The sequence below is a fragment of the Malus domestica genome, chromosome 10, assembly GCF_042453785.1.
Source record: "Malus domestica chromosome 10, GDT2T_hap1".
NCBI classification, from domain to species: domain Eukaryota; kingdom Viridiplantae; phylum Streptophyta; class Magnoliopsida; order Rosales; family Rosaceae; genus Malus; species Malus domestica.
The window spans coordinates 739,012-763,862 of record NC_091670.1 but is presented as its reverse complement, the minus strand read 5'-3'; the positions used below and the strand labels follow the sequence as shown (position 1 = coordinate 763,862).

The window sequence follows — 24,851 nt, the reverse complement described above, 5'->3', positions numbered from 1 at the left end:
GCCCTGGCTCCTACAAGCTTAGAAGCTCCGATGGCAAGACCTTTGGCCATCCATGGAACGTTGATCACTTGAAGTACTATTACAAGTAAACTCACATTGTACAAGTGTTAAGCTGCAGCCATTTAGCATCCTATGTAACGAAGACTATTTGGCATGAATTCAATAAAGAAGTGATTTAGACAACTCGGTCTTAATCCTCTTACATTCCTAGCAATGAAACACTCGGGGTTCAAAGCTTCAACATGAATGCTTCCAACATGAAACAAAGTCTAAGTATATGTCAATAAGACTATACAAATAAACGAACAGCTTCACAGTACATTCGTTCAATCATACATTCCAACACATTCATACATAAGCCAACTGTGCTTCGAAAGGGTTCAACATACTTTGTGTCATTCGACACTTGCTACAATGTGCCTCGACACATTGCCTTTATTTTCACCAACCAGGTGACAAAATGTGAAGAATGAAGTCACCTTTATGCCACCAATCAGGTGATGAAATGTACAATCCGTACTCTCTTTCATGCCATCAACCAGGTGATGAAATGTACAACCCGTACTCTAATATCATTTGACAACTTGTCACTCATGCCACTAACCAGGTGAAGAAGGAACTCATCTTCATGTCACCAACCAGGTGATGAAATGTACAACCCGTACTCTAATATCATTTGGCAACTTGCCATTCATGCCACCAACCAGGTGAAGAAGGAACTCATCTTCGTGCCACCAACTAGGTGATGAAATGTGATGAAAGGTGATGAAGGAACTCACCTTCGTACCACCAACCAAGTGATGAAAGCAACTCACCATTCATTCCACATAGCATTCACAAATAATAAAAAACCCTCAAGTTTGACAACTCAACTAGGGGAGCACTTATGCCCAACAAGAGCTATAGTCACCAACAAAGTCTTATTGCAAGCTAACAACAACTTCAGTGCATGGCATACGAAAATCAAGTTATTCAGCCCTCTTGCATCTGCTTCAAACATTTCTCCTCTGTAACAATGCAACCACTACAAATCGTAGAAAGCTTCACACACTCTTGATTAAGACAGTGTTAAGCAAAACCAATTTATGGTGCCAACAAAAGCTTCATCAAAAGAGTTTAACCACAACTCGTACAAAAGCTTCAACATTCTTGATTAAGATAGTGTGAAGCAAAATCAATTTATGGTGCCAACAAAAGCTTCATCATCAAGATAGTGTGAAGCAAAACCAATTTATGGTGCCAAAAAGAGCTTTATCAATGGAGAGTAACCACAATTCTCAAAAGCTTCACACACTCTTGATCAAGACAGTGTGAAGCAAAACCAATTTATGATGCCAACAAGAGCTTTATCAATGAAGGGTAACCACAATTCTCAAAAGCTTCACACACTCTTGATCAAGACAGTGTGAAGCAAAACCAATTTATGGTGCCAACAAGAGTTTCATCAATGGAAGGCAACCACAATTCTCAAAAGCTTCACAGATTCTTGATCAAGACATTGTGAAGCAAAACCAATTTATGGTGTCAACAAGAGCTTCATCAAAGGAGTTCAACCACAATTCTCAAAAGCTTCACACACTCTTGATCAAGACAGTGTTAAGCAAAATCAATTTATTGTGCCAACAAGAGCTTCATCAATGGAGGGTAACCACAATTCTCAAAAGCTTCACACACTTTTGATCAAGACAGTGTGAAGCAAAACCAATTTATGGTGCCAACAAGAGTTTCATCAATGGAGGGCAACCACAATTTTCAAAAGCTTCACACTCTTGATCAAGACAGTGTGAAACAAAACCAATTTATGGTGTCAACAAGAGCTTCATCAAAGGAGTTCAACCACAATTCTCAAAAGCTTCACACACTCTTGATCAAAACAGTGTGAAGCAAAACCAATTTATGGTGCCAACAAAAGCTTCATCAATGAAGGGCAACTACAACTCGTAGAAAGCTTCACACACTCTTGATCAAGACTGTTCGAAGCAAATTCAATTTATATGGTTCATCCAAACCTTCGACTACTACAAGGTGTGGCTTGCATCACAATCTCTTGCTCAACAGTATGGAAGTAAAATTTGTATATGTTGTTTCTCCCACATTTTCAAATTTCTAGTTTCCCAAAAAAAAAAATTGAGAAATTCAACAAAACTTCATCAATGGAGGACAACTACAAATTCTCAAAAGCTTCACACTATCTTGATCAAGATAGTGTGAAGCAAAATCAATTCATGGTACCCAACAAAAGCTTCACTTACGAAGCTTCAACACAAAAGCTTCACCCACAAAAACTTCACTCTTGATCAAGATAGTGTGAATCAAAATTAATTCATGGTACCTAACAAAGCTTCAACCTCAAAGCTTCACCTACAAAGTTTCAACACCAAAACTTCACCTACAAAGTTTCAACACCAAAACTTCACCTACAAAGCTTAAAAATATATATATATATTTTTTTTTCGGAAGTTCGAAAATTCGAAAATTCGAAAATTCAAAAATTCGAAAATTCAAAAATTCGAAAATTTGAAAAAAATAATAATAATAATTTGCCTAGGCCTTATCTTCTTTGGGCCTAACAACTTTCATAACAAATATGTTGATGCACAAAATCAGCGAAGACTTTGGTACAACAGAAAGTGTCAGGTTTTGTGACATTCGCTTGGTTGCTTCGGTCACTAGTGAGGATAAGTACGTAAATGAATAGAGACAGAGAAGCAAACACAGGATGTACGTGGTTCACCCAGATTGGCTACGTCCACGGAGTAGAGGAGTTCTTATTAGTAGTGAAGGGCTTACACAAGTACAAGGGATCAAGCTCTCAATTTAGTGAGTTCTTGTGAATGATTTAACACAAATGGCATTAGGCAATATTGTGGGGGAATGACCCCTATTTATAGAAAAACTTGTAGCTTTGTCACATTGACATGTGTCATGTTATGATTGGTTCTTGATGTCGACACGTGCTGCGCTCTGATTGGCTTTTAATCTTGACACGTGTCGAGTAGTGATTGGCCTCCTGGTCGGAGGGGAACTCTTCTGGGTCATTGACAGTATAGCGTTGGCCGGTGCTCGGTAGTTTCGGGATTGGTCAAGTATGGTACAAACAGTGCTCCCCTAAGTTCCCGAGTGAGGAAAACTCCTCGGTTGGGGACTTGCAAGATCCAATCCCTTGAGTAATCACGAAACTTCTAAGTACCGAAGTGTGGTCTGATCTTCATCTGCCCTTCTCTGGAAGTACCTTTCCTCCATCCGGGAATGGTGTATTTAGCTGATGTTGACGCACAAGGTAATGTATCAATTTCACTTGAAGCTTAGTTGTAGTTTCGGGCTTAGTCAAGTGTGATACAAACCCTATAGTAGGAGTCCCCCAAGTCGCCGAGCTAGGAGATCTGCCGAAAGAGGTGACAGACAAGGTAAGCAGTCAAACTTCCAAGTAAGCAACCCAGGATTAGAGGTTTGACTTCGGCTTCCGGTTGATTGTTCTCCTTCTCCTTGTCTCTCATTCAACTGCCAGGATAAGGAGAAGCAAATGGATAAGAGATGATATGAGATACTTTTGCTTTTGAAGAAGTAACTTTCCACAGGCTTATTCTTGAACTGTGCTGGAGGGTTTTCTGGTGCCCTTCAGAGTATAAGGCCGACTCAAAAATTTGAGGGTCAAAACAAGTCCATCAAATCTAGAGTACGTTCGACCTTGATGATATGGGATACTTTTGCTGTTGACGGAATAATGAATGTGGTATGGAAAGGTGTCGTGCTGTAGTGATCTGTTTCAGCTCACCGTTGAACCTTCTGCTTCAATCTTTTGCATGGCAGAAGTGGTGTGCAACCTTTGCATTTAAATGGTCCTTCAGAACATTCCTTCATAGTGACTCATCCACGCTTGGCAGCTTCAGTGTAAAGAGCCAATATCTGATCAACTGTCATGAGGTATTTGCCGGTGGAATTCGTGACCTTGACAGCAGTTGAGGATGAGTACTCGAGAGCAATGCTAAGTAAGCAACCAGGCAAAGGCTCCAGACAGTCAGTTCCAAATTGGAGGTTTGATTTCAGGTTCCGACTGACTGCTCTCTTTCTCCTTGTCCTGCAGGTGTGGACAAGGACAAAGACAAAGATAGGGAGAAAGCATGATATGGGATACTCTTGCTTTCGACCCTGATGATATGAGATACTCTTGTTCTTGGTGTGGCTTATTTGCTGAGGTATTATCGGGGGGAAATAAAGCTGAGTATTTCGAGAGGTTATGTTGAGGGTGCCTTTTCGAATGCGAGAAAGGGTTAAGCATTTTTGCAGGTTTGCCTGTCCGTTGAGGAGGGAGGTCAATGTATATAGGGATTTCCCAATAACAAGTAGTAATGATATTCCTTTACCCTTCTTGGTCACAGCAATGTAGTGAGAGCTGCCAGCTTCACGTGTTTTAATTTTGTCAGAGCACTTTGAAAAAGTGGTATGTGGTATCTGGAAAGCTGATGTTACGTGTGAAGATTACAGACAAGCTTTATCTAAGGAAATCTGGCTCTCGAAGTTCTGAGAGTTGTGCCTCTTTGGTTTTCGAACAAGCAATCCCGTCGAGGATCTGACTCTCGAGATTCGAAAAGCGGTGCTACTCCGGTTTTTGAGAAAGTAATTATGTTGGGAGTCTTTTCTCGAATGTGAGTAAAGGTTGGACGTTCTTGCCAACCTGTCTTGCCGCAAAACACGGAGGTCGACACACATAGGGACTTTCCAGTTGTCAAGCAGTGGTGCTGTTCCTTTACCCTTATGGGTAATAGTAGGGTAGCTGGAACTTCGAAATTCTCGTGCCTAAACTTTGTCAGAGATCTTTGACAAAGTTATATGTGGTACCCGAGGAGTTGATGGTGCATATGGAGAGCGGTGATTGAACAGTAAGATTCACGTGCTTTTTACTTCACCAGAAATCTTCGACAGATTGCCCGTAATTTTCGCAAAGCTGATTGTGCATGTGACAGGTGCTGACGAGGCTGAAAAAAGCAGGTGCTTCTTCGATTTCTGAGATCGGCCCTCGTGGTCTCTGAGCAGCCCAGCTTTTGAGAAAGCAAACGCCTCTTCGATTTCTGAGATCGGCCCTCGTGGTCTCTGAGCAGCCCAGCTTTTGAGAAAGCAAACGCCTCTTCGATTTCTGAGATCGGCCCTCGTGGTCTCTGAGCAGCCCAGCTTTTGAGAAAGCAAACGCCTCTTCGATTTCTGAAGCTCCGTCGAGTGCAGATTTTTATAGAGGCTGGCATTAAGTTCCACAGCACACCTGAATCTCTACCAGTAGAAGCTCATTTCTTGCACTTCTAAGATCTTGATTTGTCTGACCTCTTCCTTCTTCAACACATTTGAAAATGTCTGGACCCTCCGACCGTCGTTTTGACTTGAACCTTGGAGAAGAGACAGCCACGCCTTCTCCAGACAACATATGGCGCCCATCCTTCATATCCCCTACTGGTCCTCTTACCGTTGGGGATTCTGTGATGAAGAATGATATGACCGCTGCAGTGGTGGCCAGGAACCTTCTCACTCCCAAAGATAACAGACTACTTTCCAAACGGTCTGATGAGTTGGCTGTTAAGGACTCTCTGGCTCTTAGTGTTCAGTGTGCAGGTTCTGTGTCTAATATGGCCCAACGCCTATTTGCTAGAACCCGCCAAGTTGAATCATTGGCTGCTGAAGTGATGAGTCTCAAACAGGAGATTAGAGGGCTCAAGCATGAGAATAAGCAGTTGCACCGGCTCGCCCATGACTATGCTACAAACATGAAGAGGAAGCTTGACCAGATGAAGGAATCTGATGGTAAGGTTTTACTTGATCATCAGCGGTTTGTGGGTTTGTTCCAAAGGCATTTATTGCCTTCGTCCTCTGGGGCTGTACCTGGTAATGAAGCTTCAAATGATGAACCTCCAATGCCTCCTCCTTCTGGGGTTTTGTCAAGTACTGAGGCTCCGGATAACCACCCTCCGGTGCTTTCTCTTTCTGGGGCTCTACCGACTGCTGAGACTTCCCCTAAGCAACCTTTGTGAAGGCTCCCTTTTGTTTGTTTATTTTGACTCATGTATATGTACATATTTGTGGCTTATCGAAAATATTAATAAATAAGCTTTGCTTCATTTCAATATATTGTGTTAAATACACCAAAGCCTTCTTCATAAAGTTCTTTGAATTTTTGCTTTTGTTGAAACCTGTATTGTTGAAGCTTTGTGAGTGAAGCATGTAGTTTGAGGTAGTGTTCCCTTAATTTCCCGAGTGAGGAAAACTTCTCGGTTGGAGACTTGAAAAATCCAAGTCACTGAGTGGTTGTGAGACTGCCGAGTATTAAGGTGCAGTAGCATATGGTGGGAGTCCCCCAAGTCTTCAGGCGAAGAGAGTTGCCGAATGAGGTGTCTCGCTTGTTACTAATTTGTCAAAGTAACGAATCCTTGTTTCGATGTCACACATTCGCATATGCCTTATCTAAAAATATTTCCAACTTTTGTGTGTTTGATGCTGCATGCTATTGACTAGACAAGATCAAGTGCAATTAGTAGCTTTTCTCTCTTTTTCATCTTTTCTTTGGTGGAATTGCTTTTCGTTTCCACTAATCAGCCTGAGTGGATGCAAGATAACACCATTCTCTATAACTCAGATCGCAAAGTCGTCTTCATGAAAGTTGTTCCTTATCTTGTGAACTACAACATCTCCAAATTTGAGATCCATCGGAGTAGTACAACTCCAGAAATTCAGGTATGATGAGTAACTGTTCATCAATTTTCTGTTAACCCGTCAGACTTGTTGTGAGCTTCTAAACTCCATTTGTTCTTGTTCATCTCAACATACTTTCTTCATCGAAGTTGTTCCTCACCTTGTCAGCTACAACATATCCAAATTTGAGATCCATCGGAGCAGTACAAATCCAGAAATTCAGGTATGATGAGTGACTGTTCATCATTTTTCTGTCAACCTGTCAGACTTGTTGTGAGCTTCGAAACTCCATTTTCTCTTGTTCAGATCAACATACTTTCTTCATCGAAGTTGTTCCTTAACTTGTGAACTACAACATATCCAAATTTGAGGTCCCTCGGAGCAGTATAACTCCAGAAATCCAGGTATGATGAGTGACTGTTTATCATTTGTCTGTCAACCCGTCAGATTTGTTGTGAGCTTTGAAACTCTATTTTCTCTTGCTCAGATCAGCATGCTTTCTTCATTGAAGTTGTTCCTCAGCTTATGAACTACAACATATCCAAATTTGAGATCCCTCGGAGCTATATAACTCAAGAAATTCAGGTATGATGAATGACTGGTTATTATTTTTCTGTCAACCCGTCAGATTTGTTGTGAGGTTCGAAACTCTATTTTCTATTGTTCAGATCAGCATGCTTTCTTCATTGAAGTTGTGCCTCATCGTCTCTTTCATAACATATCAAAAATTCAGAATGAACTAATGGTTAAATATTTCCAGATCTTCGAAACATCATAGCAGCTTCGAAATCTGCAAGAATCCGACTGTCATGTTTGGAGCTTCAACACTTTAATTTCCGTCGCTCAAACAGAAATGGTTCCTTCTTGAAAGTTGTTCATATGCTCAAAAACTATAGGGTGTTCAAAATTCAGCTCCATTGGAGAAGAGCAGAGGTTGCAGAAATTTGATAGATGAAAGGAGGCGGAAGAGGGAGAGAGAGAAAAAGTCTCTTGGGTTGGATTTCTATTTTGGGGCAGATTCCAAGTTTTGTAGCACCTTCATTATTGATGAATTGCTTGTACTTTTGTCCATTATGAAACTTGGGACTTTGGCTTGTTGTTGGATCTATTATAATATGTTTGGAAACATATACATAATTGCTTGTTTGGTTATGACAGGGATGTTGTGGGTGTAGAACAAAACAAATGTTTGTGTTGACCTGTGTTTTTGTACAAGTTCAAGGGCATCTTGGGTTTTGTGAACAAAATTTGTTTATTTGGAGCAAGGTTTTGTGTTGAAGCTTTGTAGGTGAAGCTTTGGTGTTGAAGCTTTCTAGGTGAAGCTTTGATGGTGAAGCTTTCTGGGTGAAGCTATGTAGGTGAAGCTTTCTAGGTGAAGCTTTGTAGATGAAGCTTTCGAGGTGAAGCTTTGATGGTGAAGCTTTGTAGGTGAAAGTATGTAGAGGGAGCTTTCTAGGTGAAGCTTTTTTAGGTGAAGCTGTGTAGGTGAAGCTTTTTTAAGTGAAGCTTTTCGGGTGAAGTTTTTTGGGTGAAGCTTTGTGGGTGAAGCTTTTTAGGTGAAGCTTTGTGGGTGAAGCTTTTTTAGGTGAAGCTGTTTGGGTGAAGCTTTTTGGAGGTGAAGTTTTTTTTTTTTTTTTTTTTTTTTGGGTGAAGCTTTTTTAGGTGAAGCTTTTTGGATGAAGCTTTTTGGGTGAAGTTTTGGAGGTGAAGCTTTTTGGGTGAAGCTTTGTGGGTGAAGCTTTTTAGGTGAAGCTTTGTGGGTGAAGCTTTTTTAGGTGAAGCTGTTTGGGTGAAGCTTTTTGGAGGTGAAGTTTTTTTTTTTTTTGGTGAAGCTTTTTTAGGTAAAGCTTTTTGGGTGAAACTTTTTGGATGAAGCTTTTTGGGTGAAGTTTTGGAGGTGAAGCTTTTCGGGTGAAGCTTTTTGGATGAAGCTGTTTGTTTTTTTTTTTTTTTTTTTTTTTTTTTTTTTTTTTTTGGCGCTTGACACGGTCTTCATTTGCTTGTTTTGTAGTGACTGTGGAAGACGGATTGCTTTCTGATTGAGAAGGGTTCCGGCATCGCTTTGCACCATCTTCATGTGGGTAATATAGGAACTTCCTTATGTTTTGATCATGCATGTAGTGATAGAATTTGTTTCTTCTTATTGTAGATGTCAGAGCCTGGAAGTTCTAGTGATGAGGGCTCTTCTAGCTTTAGCTCTAAGTCTGAGTCTGCAATGTCGGAGTCTTCAGGGTCTTTGTTAGAGTCATGTACTAGAGAAACATTGGATGATCTTCCCAACCGTCAAACTTTAGCTATTGCTAGTTCTTCCTCCATGGCGTTGGGTGAGGGGGTTTCTCCTGATATGTCTTTGCCTCGGCGGAGGCATGGTTATAAGCCTGCGCCATCACCTCAGAGTAAGTCTTCCAAGTATTGGCATTGATCATGTATTTAAAGAAACAATCACGTAGGCCTGCCGTGAAGGCTTTGAGGGCAGTCTTGTCGTCTGCCTCGGCACACCGGGAGTATTCATGGCTGAAGCGGCCAGCATACATACGTAATGACTCGTCTGGCCTCTGGCGGATAGTGTACAGGTCATCTGCAGAGTGCAAGCGATCGGTTTGGAAAATGTGTTGGGAAACAAATAGTTTCCTCAATTCCTCAAATGAGTCTACCGTCTCAGGTGTAAGACGACAATACCAATTTAGAGCTCCGCCAGAGAGGGTGGAGGGGAAGAGAAGACATCGCTCTTCGTCGGTGTGCATCCGGTATGCCATGGTGGACTCAAAGAGGTTAAGGTGCTCAATCGGGTCCTCTTTTCCAGTATAAAGTTGCAAGCCAAGCTTCTGCTTTGTCTTTGCTTGAAGGGGGGTGTTGAAGATCCTCCTTGTAAGAGGGCCAGGCCTGGGTTGGTTCCAGTCAGGTATTTCAGCCTGACGTTCAGCCTTCAACTTGTTTACTTCCTCAAGAAGTTGTAGGACAAGGGGGTCCTGAGCGGAGTTATGTGCCACTGGAGCTTTCTTTCGTAAATCTCCATCTCCTCTTGGAATTAGGAAGGTTTGATCAAGGGCATGTGATTTTTCCCTGGACTCGCTGTACTGGCTTCCAGGGTATGTCTGTCGGAACACCTCTGAGTCCCCTGTACCCTCATGTCTCTCTAGGACTTGTTGCACCTTCCCCAAGTTGGTGGCCGGCTCGGGCCGTGGCAGGGGACCGAGTCTCTCAGAAATCCTTGGGTCATTGATCTTTGAGCTTATATGGATGGAATTCTCTCGACGTTGCTTCAGGAAATCCCGACAATCGCGAAAGACGGCTTTCGATCCTTCTGCCCCTTCAGCAAAGAGGTGTCTCCCTCCGCTTCTCATGGTTCGGGTCGAAGCAACTGGGTTAAGAGAAGCCTCATGTTGATTATCAAATCGAGGGGTAATTTGTTCCCTATCAGGGATATCTATGTCGAATGCATGTGACCCTCCATGTTGGAGGGCACCCAGTTGATGGTTAACTTCCACGGGGGCAACAAGCTCGCGTGTCTGAGCTTGCCTAGCTTCGTGAAGTGTCTCGAAGAGCTTCTCATATTGCTCCTGGAGGACCTCATTCCTCATTGTTATCTTGTTGTTCTAAGCTTCCAACTCATCGACTTTAGCTTGAAGAAGAACTCGTTTTCCTTCCTTCTTTCGTTGTTTCGCACTATGTGCAAGGGGGGTGTCATTCTGTGTGCTGTGGCTTCCTTCGCTTCCCATGCTGGAGAGGGATGCCTGATCAAAAGAAAGTGTACGAATGATAGAAACCAGCTTGACACAGCTGAAGAGAGTAGGAATAAGTGTCGTTTCCCACAGACGGCGCCAAATGTTGATGCACAAAATTAGCGAAGACTTTGGTACAACAGAAAGTGTCAGGTTTTGTGACCTTCGCTTGGTTGCTTCGGTCACTAGTGAGGATAAGTACGTAAATGAATAGAGACAGAGAAGCAAACACAGGATGTACGTGGTTCACCCAGATTGGCTACGTCCACGGAGTAGAGGAGTTCTTATTAGTAGTGAAGGGCTTACACAAGTACAAGGGATCAAGCTCTCAATTTAGTGAGTTCTTGTGAATGATTTAACACAAATGGCATTAGGCAATATTGTGGGGGAATGACCCCTATTTATAGAAAAACTTGTAGCTTTGTCACATTGACATGTGTCATGTTATGATTGGTTCTTGATGTCGACACATGCTGCGCTCTGATTGGCTTCTAATCTTGACACGTGTCGAGTAGTGATTGGCCTCCTGGTCGGAGGGGAACTCTTCTGGGTCCTTGACAGTATAGCGTTGGCCGGTGCTCGGTAGTTTCGGAATTGGTCAAGTATGGTACAAACAAAATATATATAAATGAGGAGTTTTGGGCTACCACTTAGAAAGGAAAATGGTGAAGTTTTGTTACTTTAGAAACTTGGCTACTAGCAAGACACCTCATTCGTCAACTCCCTTGACCGGAGACTTGGGAGACTCCTATCATATGCTACTGCACCTTGATACTAGGAAGTCTCACGACCACTCAATGACTTGGATTTTTCAAGTCTCCAACTGAGAAGTTTTCCTCACTCGGAAAATTAAGGGAACACTACCTCAACATATATGCTTCACTCACAAGCTTCAATATACAAGCTTCAACAAAAGAAAAAATTCAAATAACTTAGTGAAGAAGGCTTTGGTTTATTTAACATAATACGTTGAAATGAAGCAAAACTTATTTATTGATATCTCCGATAAGTTACAAATATGTACATATACATGAGTCAAAATAAACAAACAAGAGGGAGCCTTCACAAAGGTTGCTTAGGAAAGGTCTCAGGAGTCGGCAAGACCCCAGAAAGAGAAGGTACCGGAGGGTGATCATTCGGAGCCTCAGTACTGGACAGAACCCTAGCAGGAAGAGGCATAAGAGGTTGATCATTTGGAGCTTCATTACGTGGTACAACCCCAGAAGACGAAGGCAATAAATGCCTTTGGAATAAACCCACAAACTTCTGATGATCAAGTAAAATCTGACCATCAGATTCCTGCATCTGGTCAAGCTTCATCTTCATGTTTGTAGCATAGTCATGTGCGAGCCTGTGTAACTATTTATTCTTATGCTTGAGCCCTCTAATCTCTTGTTTAAGACTTATCACTTCAACTGCCAATAATTCAACTTAGCGGATTCGAGCAAATAGGCGTTGGGCCATATTAGACACAGAACCTGCACACTGAACACTGGGATCCAGAGAATCCTTAACAGCCAACTCATCAAACCGTTTGGAAAGTAGTCTGTTATCTTTGGGAGTGAGAAGGTTCATGGCCACCACCGCAGCGGTCATATCATTCTTCATCACAGAGTCCCCAACGGTAAAATGACCGGTATAAGATAAGAAGGATGAGCGCCATATGCTGTCTTGAAGAGGCATGGCTGCCTCTTCACCAAAGTTCAAGTCAAAACGACGGTCGGATGAGCCATACATTTTCAGAAATGATGAAGGAGAAATGAGGTCCAATAAATCTATGAAGTACGAAAATAAAGGGAAAATTCCTACAAGTAATAACTCTCTGAACGTACTTCTTGCACACAATTAGTGCCCTTATAAAAGAAATGGCAGCAGGGTCGTTTGTTCAAAAATCGAAGAGGCACCACTCTCCGGATTTCGAGAAGCAGATTTTCCTAAGTAAAATATGTCGACAATCCCCACACACAACATCAGCTCATCGGGTACCACAAATAACTTTGCCCAAAATCTCTGATAAAGTTTAGACACATAAATTTTGAAAGTTCAGCTACTCTACTATTACCCACAAGGGTAAATGAACACCACCACTGCTTGATAACTGGAAAGTCCTTATGTGTGTCAACCTCCGTGCTTTGTGGCAAGGCAAACTAGCAAAAATGCCCAACCTTTACTTACATTTGAGAAAACACTCTCAACAAGATTGCTCGCTCAAAAATCGAAAAGGTATCGTTCTCCGAATCTCGAGAGCTAGACTCCCAACAGGAGTACTTGCTCAAAAATCGAAGAGGCACTGCCTTCTGAATCTCGAGAGCCAGACTCCCAACATGATTACTTTCTCAAAAATCGAAGAGGCACCATTCTCCGAATCTCAAGAGCCAAACTCCCAACAAGATTGCTTGCTCAAAAATCGAAAAGGTATCGCTCTCCGAATCTCGATAGCCAGACTCCCAACAGGAGTACTTGCTCAAAAATCGAAGAGGCACTGCCTTCTGAATCTCGAGAGCCAGACTCCCAACATGATTACTTTCTCAAAAATCGAAGACGCACCATTCTCCGAATCTCAAGAGCCAGACTCCCAACAAGATTACTTTCTCAAAAATCGAAGAGGCACCGTTCTTCGAATCTCGAGAGCCAGATCCCCGACATGATTGCTTGTTCAAAAACCGAAGAGGCACCGCTCTCCGAACTTCGAGAGCCAGATTTCCTTGGATAAAGCTTGTCTGCAATCTTCACACGCAACATCAGTTTTCCAGATACCACAAACAACTTTTTCAAAGTGCTCTAACAAAGTTAAAACACGTGAATCTTGCAGCTCCTACTATATTGCTATGATCGAGAAGGGTAAAGGAACATTGTTACCACTCGTTGTTGTGACAATTCCTATATATGTCGACCTTCATCCTCCACAGCCAGGCAGACCTGCAAATAAAAAAAATGCTCAACTTTTCTTCACATCTGAGAGGGCATTCTCAGCAGAGTCTCTCGAAATACTTAGCTTATTTTCCCCTCGATAATACATCTGCAAACAAGCCATACCAGAGTAAGAGTATCTTATATCATCATGGTGAAAAGCAAAAGTATCCCATATCATGCTTTTTCTCTGTCTTTTCCTTTTGACCTTGTTCTTACCTGTAAGACAAGGAGAAAAGAGAGCAATCAGTTAGCACTTGGAATCAAGCTTCCAGTCAGAAACTGACTACCTGGAACTTCTTGCCTGATTACTTACCTGTCATTGCTCTCGAGTACTCATCTTCAACATCTTATGCTTCTAGAAAAGATACCACATCTGCCTGAGGAACAAATAAGGCAAGTGAGAAGGATACAAGGACGCATGTGGAGACAAGCGCAACAGAATACGTGCCGATTCATTTATTACTTTGTCAACAGCAAAATATCCCATATCATCAAGGTCGAACGCACTCTTGATTTGATGGATTTGTTTTGACTCTTAAATTCTTGAGTCGGCCTTATACTCTGAAAAAAACCAGAAAACCCTTCAGCCTAGTTCAAGAATGAGTCTGTGGAAAGTTACTTCTTCAAAAGCAAAAGTATCTCATATCATATCTTCTCATTTTTCTTCTCTTTATCCTTTCCGCTGCCTGCAAGATAGAAAGAATGAGAACAATCAGTCGGAACTCGAAATCAAACTCCTGATCTAGGACTGATTGCTGGGAGCTCTGATTGCTTACCTTGTCAATCACCTCTTTCGGTAGATCTCCTAGCTCAGTAACTTGGGGGACTCCTACTACATGGTTTGTATCGCGCTTGACCAAGCCTGGAACTACAAGTAAGCTTCAAGTGAAATTAATACATTACATTGTGCATCTCCACCGGTTAACGATACCACCCCTGGATGGAGGAAAAGTACTTCCATAGAAGATGCCACATCTACCTATGAGACAGATAAGGCAAGTGAAAACGATACCATACTTCAGTACTTAGAAGTTTCGTGATTACTCAGCGGCTTGGATCTTGCAAGTCCCCAACCAAGAAGCTTCCCTCACTCGGGAACTTAGAGGAGCACTGTTTGTACCATACTTGACCAATCCCGAAACTACTGAGCACCGGTCAACGTTATACCGTCAAGGACCCAGAAGAGTTTCCCTCAAACCAGGAGGCCAATCACAACGCAACACGTGTCGACATCAGAAGCCAATCATAGCGTGACACGTGTTAACATCAGAAACCAATCACAACACGACACGTGTCAATGTCAAAACAAAGCTAGAAACTCTCTTCTATAAAAGGAGATCATTCTTCGACAATATTTTCTAATGTCATTTGTACTATCACTTATACTCACTAAATGAGAGCTTGAACATATGTACTTGTGTAAACCCTTCACAATTAATGAGAACTCCTCTACTCCGTGGACGTAGCCAATCTGGGTGAACTACGTACATCTTGTGTTTGCTTCCCTATCTCTATCCATTTACATACTTATCCACAGTAGTGACCGGAGCAATCTTGCGAAGGTCACAAACTTAACATTGTCTGTTGTACCAAAGACCTTGCTGATTTTGTGCATCAACAGAGCTAATCTACATAAGACGGGTCATTTGTACAAAAGCTTTGCTGAAATAGAACTGAAGAAAGTTGAGATTTCACTATAAATTCAATCGGTAATATGGAGAATGGTCAAACTAGGATAACTATATCTGCATAGAATAGGGGAAAGTGAGGAAGCAGCTGAGGACTCCATTATCTACCGCTATCACTCTCGGTCTCAAAATCTAAGACAGAGCAGGGGATGTCGTTGGAAATGTGGGCCAAAAGTGAAATGCACAAATAATTCATGTTACACTTTCAAGGTCATATATTAAAAGGAAAATTAATAAAAAAAGCTTGAAAACTTTAAATTTTAACTATAAAGACAAAATAAAAGGTAAAGTGAATAGTACCAAGATTGATTTTTTAATGTAAAAATGTGATTTTTCGTTAAAATAAATAGTACCGGAAGTTTTTCGTTAAAGTTCCTGTATTAAAAACCTTGCTTCTTATTACTTTTCGTTTTAGTTTCGTCATAGAAAGGATAAGAGACGGTTTCAGGAGACAAATAACACGTTTTATGTTAGATCCTCATCTAAAAAAGCTTACACTTATCAGGAGCGACAACAGATCCTCATCTTAAAAAGCTACGCTACTCAGGCCGTGTTGCACAATATTTCAATCTTGCGGCAATAGGCTTCCCACCTATGACGGTGCACCAAGGTATGAAGCAAGCCGCAACAGGTCACTGAAGACACCGCCAGCAGTGACTTCAGCACCAGCACCAGGCCCACGAACTATTAGGGGCTGATCTTTGTATCTAGTTGTTGTGAACGCAATTATATTATCTGCCCCAGACAGTTGAGCGAAAGGATGATCGTTCTTGTACTTCTGCAGCTTCACTTCCCCTTTCTGATTGACCATGTCAACCACTCCAACGTATCTCAAGACCTTTAAATATCAAAAAGTCAGGAGGGAAGATGAGAATCATATAAACAAATCAAAAACAAAAAACCGGGGGTAAGGGGGAACACTCGTCATCTACTATATTATATACAGTTATATATCCCTGCCCAGAGAACTCGGAGGATAAAAAAAATCCGCATTTTCGAACTAGTATGGCCAATAAAAATCCATAGCGCATGTCAAAAATTAATGTGGCATCAGAGGAAAACAATGGCTAGATTAAGATTGTGATAAAACAGGAATAAGAGAATAAATGCACATTAGAGGTACTTACTCCTCCCGCATCCTCAGCAATTTGTCTTTTCTTACTCATCTCTTGATCGAATTGAGGAAGTTTTTGCATGAATTCCTCGGCTGATGCACTATCCTGAAAACAGATCACGAAAATTCCACATCAATGGTAAACTTTTACACTTGGTAACGTATATTAGAATATGATTTTACCTTCAAGGGTTCCGGCACAAGGCTTTCAACAGGGATGTCAGAGAGTTCCAGCTTAAGACCAGATTCCCTAGCAAGAATTATGACCTGTATTTGATGGTGTTGCTTAGGCGGCAAATCTCACACAATACAATGGAAAATCACAAGATATCTGATTGGATTTTGGGCTTGGGGTAAAAAGCAGCACAAAGATGCCATTGATCTCTTGTTAATAACACAAACTATAGGGTCTCATTCAAAAATGAAGAACTCAAAACTGATTAAACAGCCAAAACATGTAAGCCCAAGCAGACAAAAAATTAGCACATAGTACCTTTCTACAAACATCTGTTCCAGAAAGATCATCTCTTGGATCCGGCTCAGTATAACCTGCCTGCTTTGCTTCAGCCACCACCTCACTAAAAGTGCGTCCACCAGTGAAATTGTTGAAGATATAACTCAAAGTACCACTGCAACATCAAAGGGTAGAAGCAAGACGTGTGTCATATGAGGTGTGCATTTACAGACATTGGGATTTTACATGTGTGAAAAAAGGAATTACTCCATTTAAAAAGTGAGGAACTACTCTGGTAATATTTTTAATTTGCACTGGGATTTTACATACCTGAAGATGCCTTCAATGCGCAATATTTTGTCTCCAGTTTCCAGGAGACCTTGTAATGTATTAATAATTGGCAGACCAGCTCCAACGGTAGCTTCATAGAAGTAATGTGTATATGATTGCCGTTGAAGAGCTCGTAATTTCAAATACTGGACATGAACCAAAGCAATGTCATTACTAGTGAAACACCAAAAATAGAATACACAAGATATGAACACTATTAATGCATTCTTCTCAAAACAGAAACTAAATTAGAGTAACACAAAGTTAAACAGAAATAATAGCGTCTTTTTTCCTGCAACTCAGTATATGGTAATGCTGCAGATGGATTTAAGTCAAGCAGATCAAACAAAAATAGTATGCTAAAAATATGATATGGATATGAAGGTCCAAGTGTGAACTCAAAATAAAATCCTTAAAAAAAACAAATTTAGCAACCAAACTGAGTTTAATTCCTACTATAGTCAACACTACGCACACTACCAGACTATAAATCCATTAAAATCCCTCAACATCCCAATACACCCCACCCTAAATTCGAAAGACAAATATTGGGCTCTTTCATATAAAAGAAGGAAGTCAAATTTATATTAACATTGTATCACTTTGCGTTTGCATAAACATTTCTGGAGATCTAAGCACGATTATTAGAATAATTACACATGTAAATAGCTGATTTTATCACCATTTTGTTCAGACTACAAGGTATTACTGAAGTCTCTCCTCGAAATGTAAAACCCAAGTGTTAGGAACCAAAACTCATCGCTCACATCTCAAAGAGAAAGCACTAACAACCAAGAGTCACAAAAAGCAAAAATGAAACTAATAAATTGATAAAGAACTGGAAATATCAAACTTGAAAAACAGATTTGGTGGAGACCATAAATGAGCATAATCATGGCTTGATAACCGTGTAAATAAAGAAGGATGTCCCACTTTCATGGGTTTTGGATGCAAAATATTAATGAAAACCACATAAACGCACTTGGGTAGATGAACTAATCAAAAAATGGTTGATGTTCTTGTTCTTTCTCAGTTAATTGGAATTATTCGTACTACTGAAACAAGAATTTGTAATTAGATATCACCAAAGATAAAACACTTGAAAGAAATTTGCAGTATAAAAACAGAGATTACTTGATCAAGTGGCCCTGAGTTTGCCTTTTTGTTGGGAGTGACTACGTGAATTCCTTTCCGCAACCATTCATAATAATGGCTTGCAATACTAGAGTCAGCTGTGCAGTCAACCAAAACAGTATTTGGAATAAAATGATTCCCATGTACATGCTGCACAAACTTTTCCATATCTGCTACTACTCCTTTCTCTTTTTGGAGTTCTCTCCATCTAGATAAGTCAACACCCCTACAACAATGAAAAATAAAAAGATTAGGGTTCCTGGAAGTGAAACTATAGAGTGAATGATTTGAGGAGTAAATGTATTTAACTATTATTGCCAACCTATACGAAGACATGGATGACTTTATGAGACAGAGGCTCATGGGAAAAAGGGTAGAGCAAGACCTAGGAAGACTTGGACATAGACTTTAAGAAAAGACATGGAGTACTTGTAGCTAAAGAAAGACTAGCTGCAAAACCGAGCGCAGTGGCGTTCTAAGATTCATATAGCCGACCCCACTTAGTTGGATAATGCTTTGCTGTTGTTGTTGTTGTAACAACAACAACGCCTTTTCCCACTAAGTGGGGTCGGCTATATGAATCCTAGAACGCCATTGTGCTCGGTTATGTGTCACCCCTTCCGTTAGGTCCAAGTACTCTAAGTCTTGTTGTTGTTGTTGTTGTAAATATAGAAAAAATTACAATGGAAAAGGTTGAAATTTAAAAAGAATAACATGGAGAACTAACTTTTGAAGTTCTGCATATATAGTAATTGGACTGTGGAAAGAGGCAATTTCCGCTACTTAAAAGAAGCATGTTGGTCAATTATCAATTCAAAAACATTTCATTAAAGACGTACGAATTAGACCACCACCATCAAAAGGTCTACTTCAGATTATGAAAAGCATTTGATTAAATGATATTCCATTGAAAGCTTTTTAACTTACGCCTCACTCAAAAGCATTGTCTGTGAGCCAGTGATTCCCATAACACGCAAATCAATGTTAAACTCTTCCTTGAGGGTAGCTGTCTGCAAAGATTTGAAAATTTCAATTTTAATGATTTGCCCAACCATATGAAAGAAATTCAAAACATCCGGTGTTCATCAAAGTTTGGTTAGTAAGAGAAGCAATATACTTTGACAGTAAATACAGAGCAAAGTGTGTGTGAGTGTGGGAAGAGAGAGAGGAGGCAACTATAAACTTACGATGAAGATGATAAATTTAGGGAGAATAACTCAATTGGTTGGGTCATGAAACTATTTTAACTTGTATGTGGCTGTAGATGAACAACATGCATGCCCTCAGAATATTTTTACTATTCATTTGGCTGTATTTTCTATACACAAGCAACCCACATCTCACCTCATAAACAGGACAAGAATGGATTCAGTACAATTCAACATATTGCTGCTCTCTAAACTAAATCCGACTAGGATGGGTACCAATATGCAAAAACCAAAAAAGGCCACCAACAAAGCACACAGAACGATACAATCTGACCAAACTGAGCTCTTCTAAGTTCTCAGCTTCTAAGTGCCATGAAGAATTTTCATTGACAGATTACATGTGCTATATTGTACAAAACCCAGATAATAACAAAAGAAAAGGTGAAATAATGTACCTGATCCCTTAATTGATCTAGTAATGTGGCACCAATCAGACCAGGTCCGATGATGCCCATTGCTATTGTGGTTCTTGAAAGATAGAATCTAGAATGGACAGCTCTCAGAGCCCTAATACAATCCTCCCGCTTTACAACTACAGTAATATTGTACTCAGAACAACCTTGAGCAATGGCACGCACATTAATGTTTGCCTGCATTTTATGAAACAATTTATATCCCTTCATAATGTAATAATGGATTATGAGAATCAAAGACTACAATAACCCACATTGTAAACCAGTATACAAACTATGAATTGTTAAAATCCAATATAATAATCCAACTTGTTGCTAAAATTAATAGAATATAATAAATCCCTAACCTTTGCCAGTGCATTGAAAAGAGTTGCACTAACTCCTGGAGTACTGGCCATTTTTTGGCCAACCGTTGCCAAAATACTACAGTTTGGAATGACTTGAACCTGAGAGGGAGGAGGTGCCAGAAATTGGTATAAAAATGAACCAAAGATCCATTCAATAATAGAAATGAAATAGAGCGCAATTTCAGTATTCACAAGGAAACAAACAAATCTGATATAAAACCAACAGGCTTTGACATTAAAATTCATGTCACCATTTTCAACTCTTCTTGTAAGCTGTAATTTTTTTAACTGATCCACAAAATGTGGGTCCAATAGGTTTTTCATTAGTAAATAAATAATAAATTAATTGTAAATGTCAGTACATTGTCCTTGATCTGCTTAGGCAAGTATCAAGCAACCTGGCCAAGAAAATTAGTCAAATAAAGAGTAAGCACCTTAGAAAGACGCCCAACATTCAAAGCCTCACGAAATCTAGACTGCAGTAACTCAGAAACAGCATTCACTTCCTTCTCAGGGACAGCAAAGCACACAGAGTGCTCACTACTAGCCTACAGAGAATCATCACTAACAACATTGAGCATCATAGATGTGTTACTCTATCAGCATGCCATGAACATAATGGATTCAGAGGATGAAGTAACCTGAGATATCATAATAACATTAGCCCCAACATCTTTTACGGCACTAAAGATAGCACTGGCTGTACCAGGAACACCAGCCATTCCAGTTCTGTGATAAACAAAGGAGAATGTTACAAAAATGGGGGAAAGTAAATATTTTAATTCAAATCCAGCAACAATCACTATAATGCAAAGCTCACCCTTCCACATTGACAAGAGCCAAGTTGTCTATTGTGGCAAACCCTTTGACAAACGACTCCAAACCCTGGGCAGTTTCATCCTCAGTAGAGCGACAAATTTTTGTTCCAGGTGCAGCAAGGTTGAAAACGTTCCTTATTATAATTGGAATGTCATATCTCATCACTGGGATGATAGTGCGTGGATGCAGAACATTTGCCCCAAAATAAGACTGCACATACATGTATATTAAATGTCATATTTGTAAACGCACCAATCTCAGAAACTTTGATGGTGAGTAGTGAGGTTCACCATTTCCCAGGCTTCTTGATAAGACAAAGTCTTCAGAATCACTGCCTCACTGACTGCAGATGGAGATTTCTTATCATTAGTTAAATCCCACGGTAACTCAGTAACATTTTTAGCTTTCTCAAAAGGGGTGTGATATCCACACACCCCATTTTACTTCTCACACACCCTTTTAATTTTCGGCCGCCGGATTGGATGAATTAAAGAAGATCAATGGACAGAAATTAACAAGGGGTGTGTGAGAAGTAATTTGGGGTGTGTGGATAGCACACCCCTTCTCAAAATGGCATCAACCAATTATTATCCTCCCAAAAAAAACACAAAAAAATGTGCACCTGTATTTATATGTATAGCTATTAAAAGTTATAATATTTTATACTGTTGACCAAATACAAAGGCAATACGAACCTTTTCTGGGATCTGCACTATAGACTCCATCAACATCTGTCCAAATTGTGACTTGACGAGCCTCGAATAGAGCACCCATGATAGCTGCAGAGAAGTCACTTCCATCTCTCTTCAAAGTAGTAGGAATATTTTGAGGTGTGCTAGCAATAAAGCCAGTAGCTACAATTGTTTTTGATGGATTTTTGGAATACCATTTCTCAAGTCTATCTTCAGATGCCTTGAAATCAGGATCAACTTGATTAGAACTTGTAGGATTCACAATAAGGACTTCCCTTGTATCCATCCAATTGCAATCTACCCCATTCTGCAGAAGGAAATAAAAAAATATCAATATATTAGAAAACTAGGAAAAGTGACATTCAGCAAATGCTCTTGAAAACAGACAGGCCACCAATATACCTTTCTAATAACACATGACAGCATCTGCACAGACCATAACTCTCCATGTCCTACAACAAATTCTGTGAATGACTCTGTCGCATGACCAGCTGCCATAGGTAAGGAAAATAGTCAACCCGATAAGCTCCAACCTCAAAGTTTATCCAAACTTAGAAGAGTGGACACTAAGAAAATTAACAAGTAAATCCAAATTAAGTGGCACAACAACTAAGACTAGGAAAAATAACAAATTCACAATTACAGAAATTGCTGATGTTAGGGCACTAACCCTTCTATTTATTTTCATCCATTCTGCTAATGTATTGTCATTATAATTAATCAGGAAGCAAAATTGGAAGAATTACAGAAGTCATTAACTCCATTCCACACTACTGAGAATTCATATAAAAGAATTAGTCTTTCTATGAAGGAAAACACTGGCTCATATTGTTTGTAATTTGAGGAATCGGAATGAAGCGTTACTGGCTAAGTGGTTGTGGAGATTCCCAAAGGAACCACATTCTCTCTGGCACAAGGTGATAAGAAGCAAGTATGGGCTGCAGAATAACGGATGGAATGCAAATCCTCCGCTGAGGGGTTGTCTGGTCTCGGCAGTTTTTTGGAACATTTGGTTGGAGCGTAACAAAAGAATTTTTGAGGATTATACTGGTGTGGGGGTAGAAGTACTTTGGGGAAGAGTAAGATTCTGGGCAGCCCTCTGGGCTTCAGTTTCAAATGATTTTAAAAATTACTCTCTTTCTCAGTTACTGTGGGATATGTTAGCAGCAGTAAAGTGATTTAGGTTTAGGTTTTGTTGATGTAGCCAGATCCTCATGAGAGATTTCCTTGTTTTTGTTCTTGGTGGATTTCTTATCCACTTCTTTGTATTTCTCTGTTCTTTTATAAAATGTATGTTTCTTCTCAAAAAAATATTGTTTGTAATATAAACACAAACACAATACAATACTAAACATGAACTGTCTAAATTCTGATAGGAACTGTTGAAATTACACAACAAATTTACTTTTTGTGAAAATCCTTTTGAGAGTTTATATAGATAGAGAGCCACTAATGTCCTGATGTTTGGTGGAAAATAATAAATGATGAATAGAGAGAGAGAGAGAGAGAGAGAAGTGTAGTACCAATGTATATAGCACGAAGCATCGCTTTCAGGTTACTGATGTCGTGATGCAATTGTGCTAAGAAACTACTAAGATCATCTCCATCAAGTAGATCAAGAGCTGTACATTTGTGCTTTTCTAAAACCACATTTAATGCAGATATGTAGGCCTCATCTCGTGATTGAGCCTTGTAGATAAGATCATACATCATATCTGTTACCTTGGACATTGCAGAGACAACTACAAATTTCCTCTCTGAATCATCACTAAGAATTATTTTTGCAACATTCTTAATTCTTTCTGAACTCCCCACACAAGTACCGCCAAATTTATGAACAGACCAGCTGTCACCTTTCGGAAGCTGAACTTTTTCAGGGGATACATTTACTGGAGTATCTACTAATAAAGGAAAAGGAAACTAGAGTTAGATGAAAAGTTAAACATGCAAGACCCTTGGAGAAATATATGAAGAGTTATAGAAAAGTAAGGGAAATGAACCTGTGAGTGATGCAAAGATACGGGTTTTCAGTGTCCTTTTCCTTTCCAGCCCCGAAACAAAACCCCTTCTGCTAAAGGCAGCAAACCTCCTCGTAAATTAATAAATAACTTAAGATAATCTAAAGTTACGTTACTAATTTTAGAAGTGAAAAAGGAGGATGATAAAAAAGGACTGTTTAATTGCAGAATAAAAAGTAAATTTCTCAGAGTAAAATGCAAAACTGTGATAGAAAATTGAACATCAATTCTTGAAGGTTGAAAGTACCTACTTTGGTCATGTTAGTTGTGATCCGTAATCAAATTCAGTGCTAGTCAATACAGAAAGCAAGAATGTTCAAAGAAAAACAACTACTTGAAAATGACGGTGACATCAAGCAATGAGCTATTTCATCCAGATTGAAGCAACTTGATACTATATCTTTCGGATGTGCTCGCATACAAAATCAAACAAAAACTGAACTGACAAGGAATTAACTAAAAGTACCAACACTAAACAACAATTAGACAAGAACAAAAAAAGGTTCCAACATCCCTTGGAAAACATTTCCATTTTCCAACACAGAAAAGGACCCATTTTCCACTGTTCTTTCGCTTCTCGGTATACCATTATTGTGAAAACAAGGCAAATAACAATCCTTAACCATGACATGGAACTCTAGGGCAAGTTAAACATTTCAATCATCCCAGGCTAAGTTACACATTTACTACTCAAGTCGTAAGCTCCAGTAAAACGGTAAAGTGAAAAACCAATACTTTATATACACAAAGCTCTTCCATTTTCTGAGGAAACGAACAGAAAATGGAATGCAGAAAAAAATTGAGTACCTGCAAATGGGAGAGCGGTGAGGAGGGAGAAGAAATGTAGGGCAATGAGAGTAGCAGCGCTTCCTGGGCTTGGCGTCTTGAGCCATTGCGTTGGGGAAGAGCGTGTGGCTGGGATTACTGGAGATCGCCGAAGAGAGGGACGCCATGGCTGCTGCCTCCACGAAAAAACGAAGAGAGATTTTGGGTGGGTTTTTGGTGTGTTGGCGGCTTCGCGATCAATGATGGTAACTTTTAATGCCAGGAGAAACCACGTGATGACATGACGTGGCCACATGATAATATGATGTGGCTACTTGATGACATGATGTGGCTGCTGAAACAGGAGGCAGATTGTCTGCCGGATGTTTTTCTCATTTCTCCTTATTTTGTCGCGTTATTGTCACAATATTTTATATTAATTTTTTTATAAAAATAATAAAATAAAAAGTAATATGAATATAAAATGTTAATGTGGATTAATCATGACCACACGATGAAATGAGAAGGGCACCCAAACAGGGGACAAGGATTGTCCGCC

General features: G+C 40.0%; 1 protein-coding gene and 1 long non-coding RNA gene across 3 annotated transcripts; one reads left to right on the top strand and one right to left on the bottom strand.

The window, feature by feature from the left end:
• Positions 1–6,484: 6,484 nt before the first annotated feature.
• LOC139189004 (uncharacterized) lies at positions 6,485–7,836 on the top strand. The gene is made up of 5 exons (XR_011572465.1): positions 6,485–6,717; positions 6,825–6,898; positions 6,982–7,079; positions 7,163–7,260; positions 7,436–7,836. It is a non-coding gene; the product is annotated as an uncharacterized lncRNA (long non-coding RNA).
• Positions 7,837–15,376: 7,540 nt separating this feature from the next.
• Positions 15,377–24,646, bottom strand: LOC103411884 (bifunctional aspartokinase/homoserine dehydrogenase 1, chloroplastic-like). 2 transcript variants are annotated; one of them, XM_070806679.1, is made up of 18 exons: positions 24,335–24,646; positions 23,510–23,577; positions 23,033–23,410; positions 21,912–22,000; positions 21,513–21,816; positions 21,108–21,160; positions 20,819–21,027; positions 20,640–20,727; positions 20,433–20,546; positions 19,999–20,097; positions 19,634–19,828; positions 18,958–19,040; positions 18,031–18,256; positions 16,897–17,042; positions 16,606–16,741; positions 16,296–16,379; positions 16,126–16,218; positions 15,377–15,836 (listed from the first exon to the last, which is right to left on the bottom strand). In XM_070806679.1, exons 1-18 carry the CDS (start codon positions 24,478–24,480, stop codon positions 15,591–15,593), a joined length of 2,757 nt encoding a protein of 918 aa, XP_070662780.1. In that variant the 5' UTR covers positions 24,481–24,646; the 3' UTR covers positions 15,377–15,590. The 2 variants fall into 2 exon arrangements, with proteins under 2 accessions (XP_070662780.1, XP_070662781.1); XM_070806680.1 differs by having other exon boundaries at positions 23,033–23,407; positions 24,335–24,556.
• Positions 24,647–24,851: the final 205 nt, after the last annotated feature.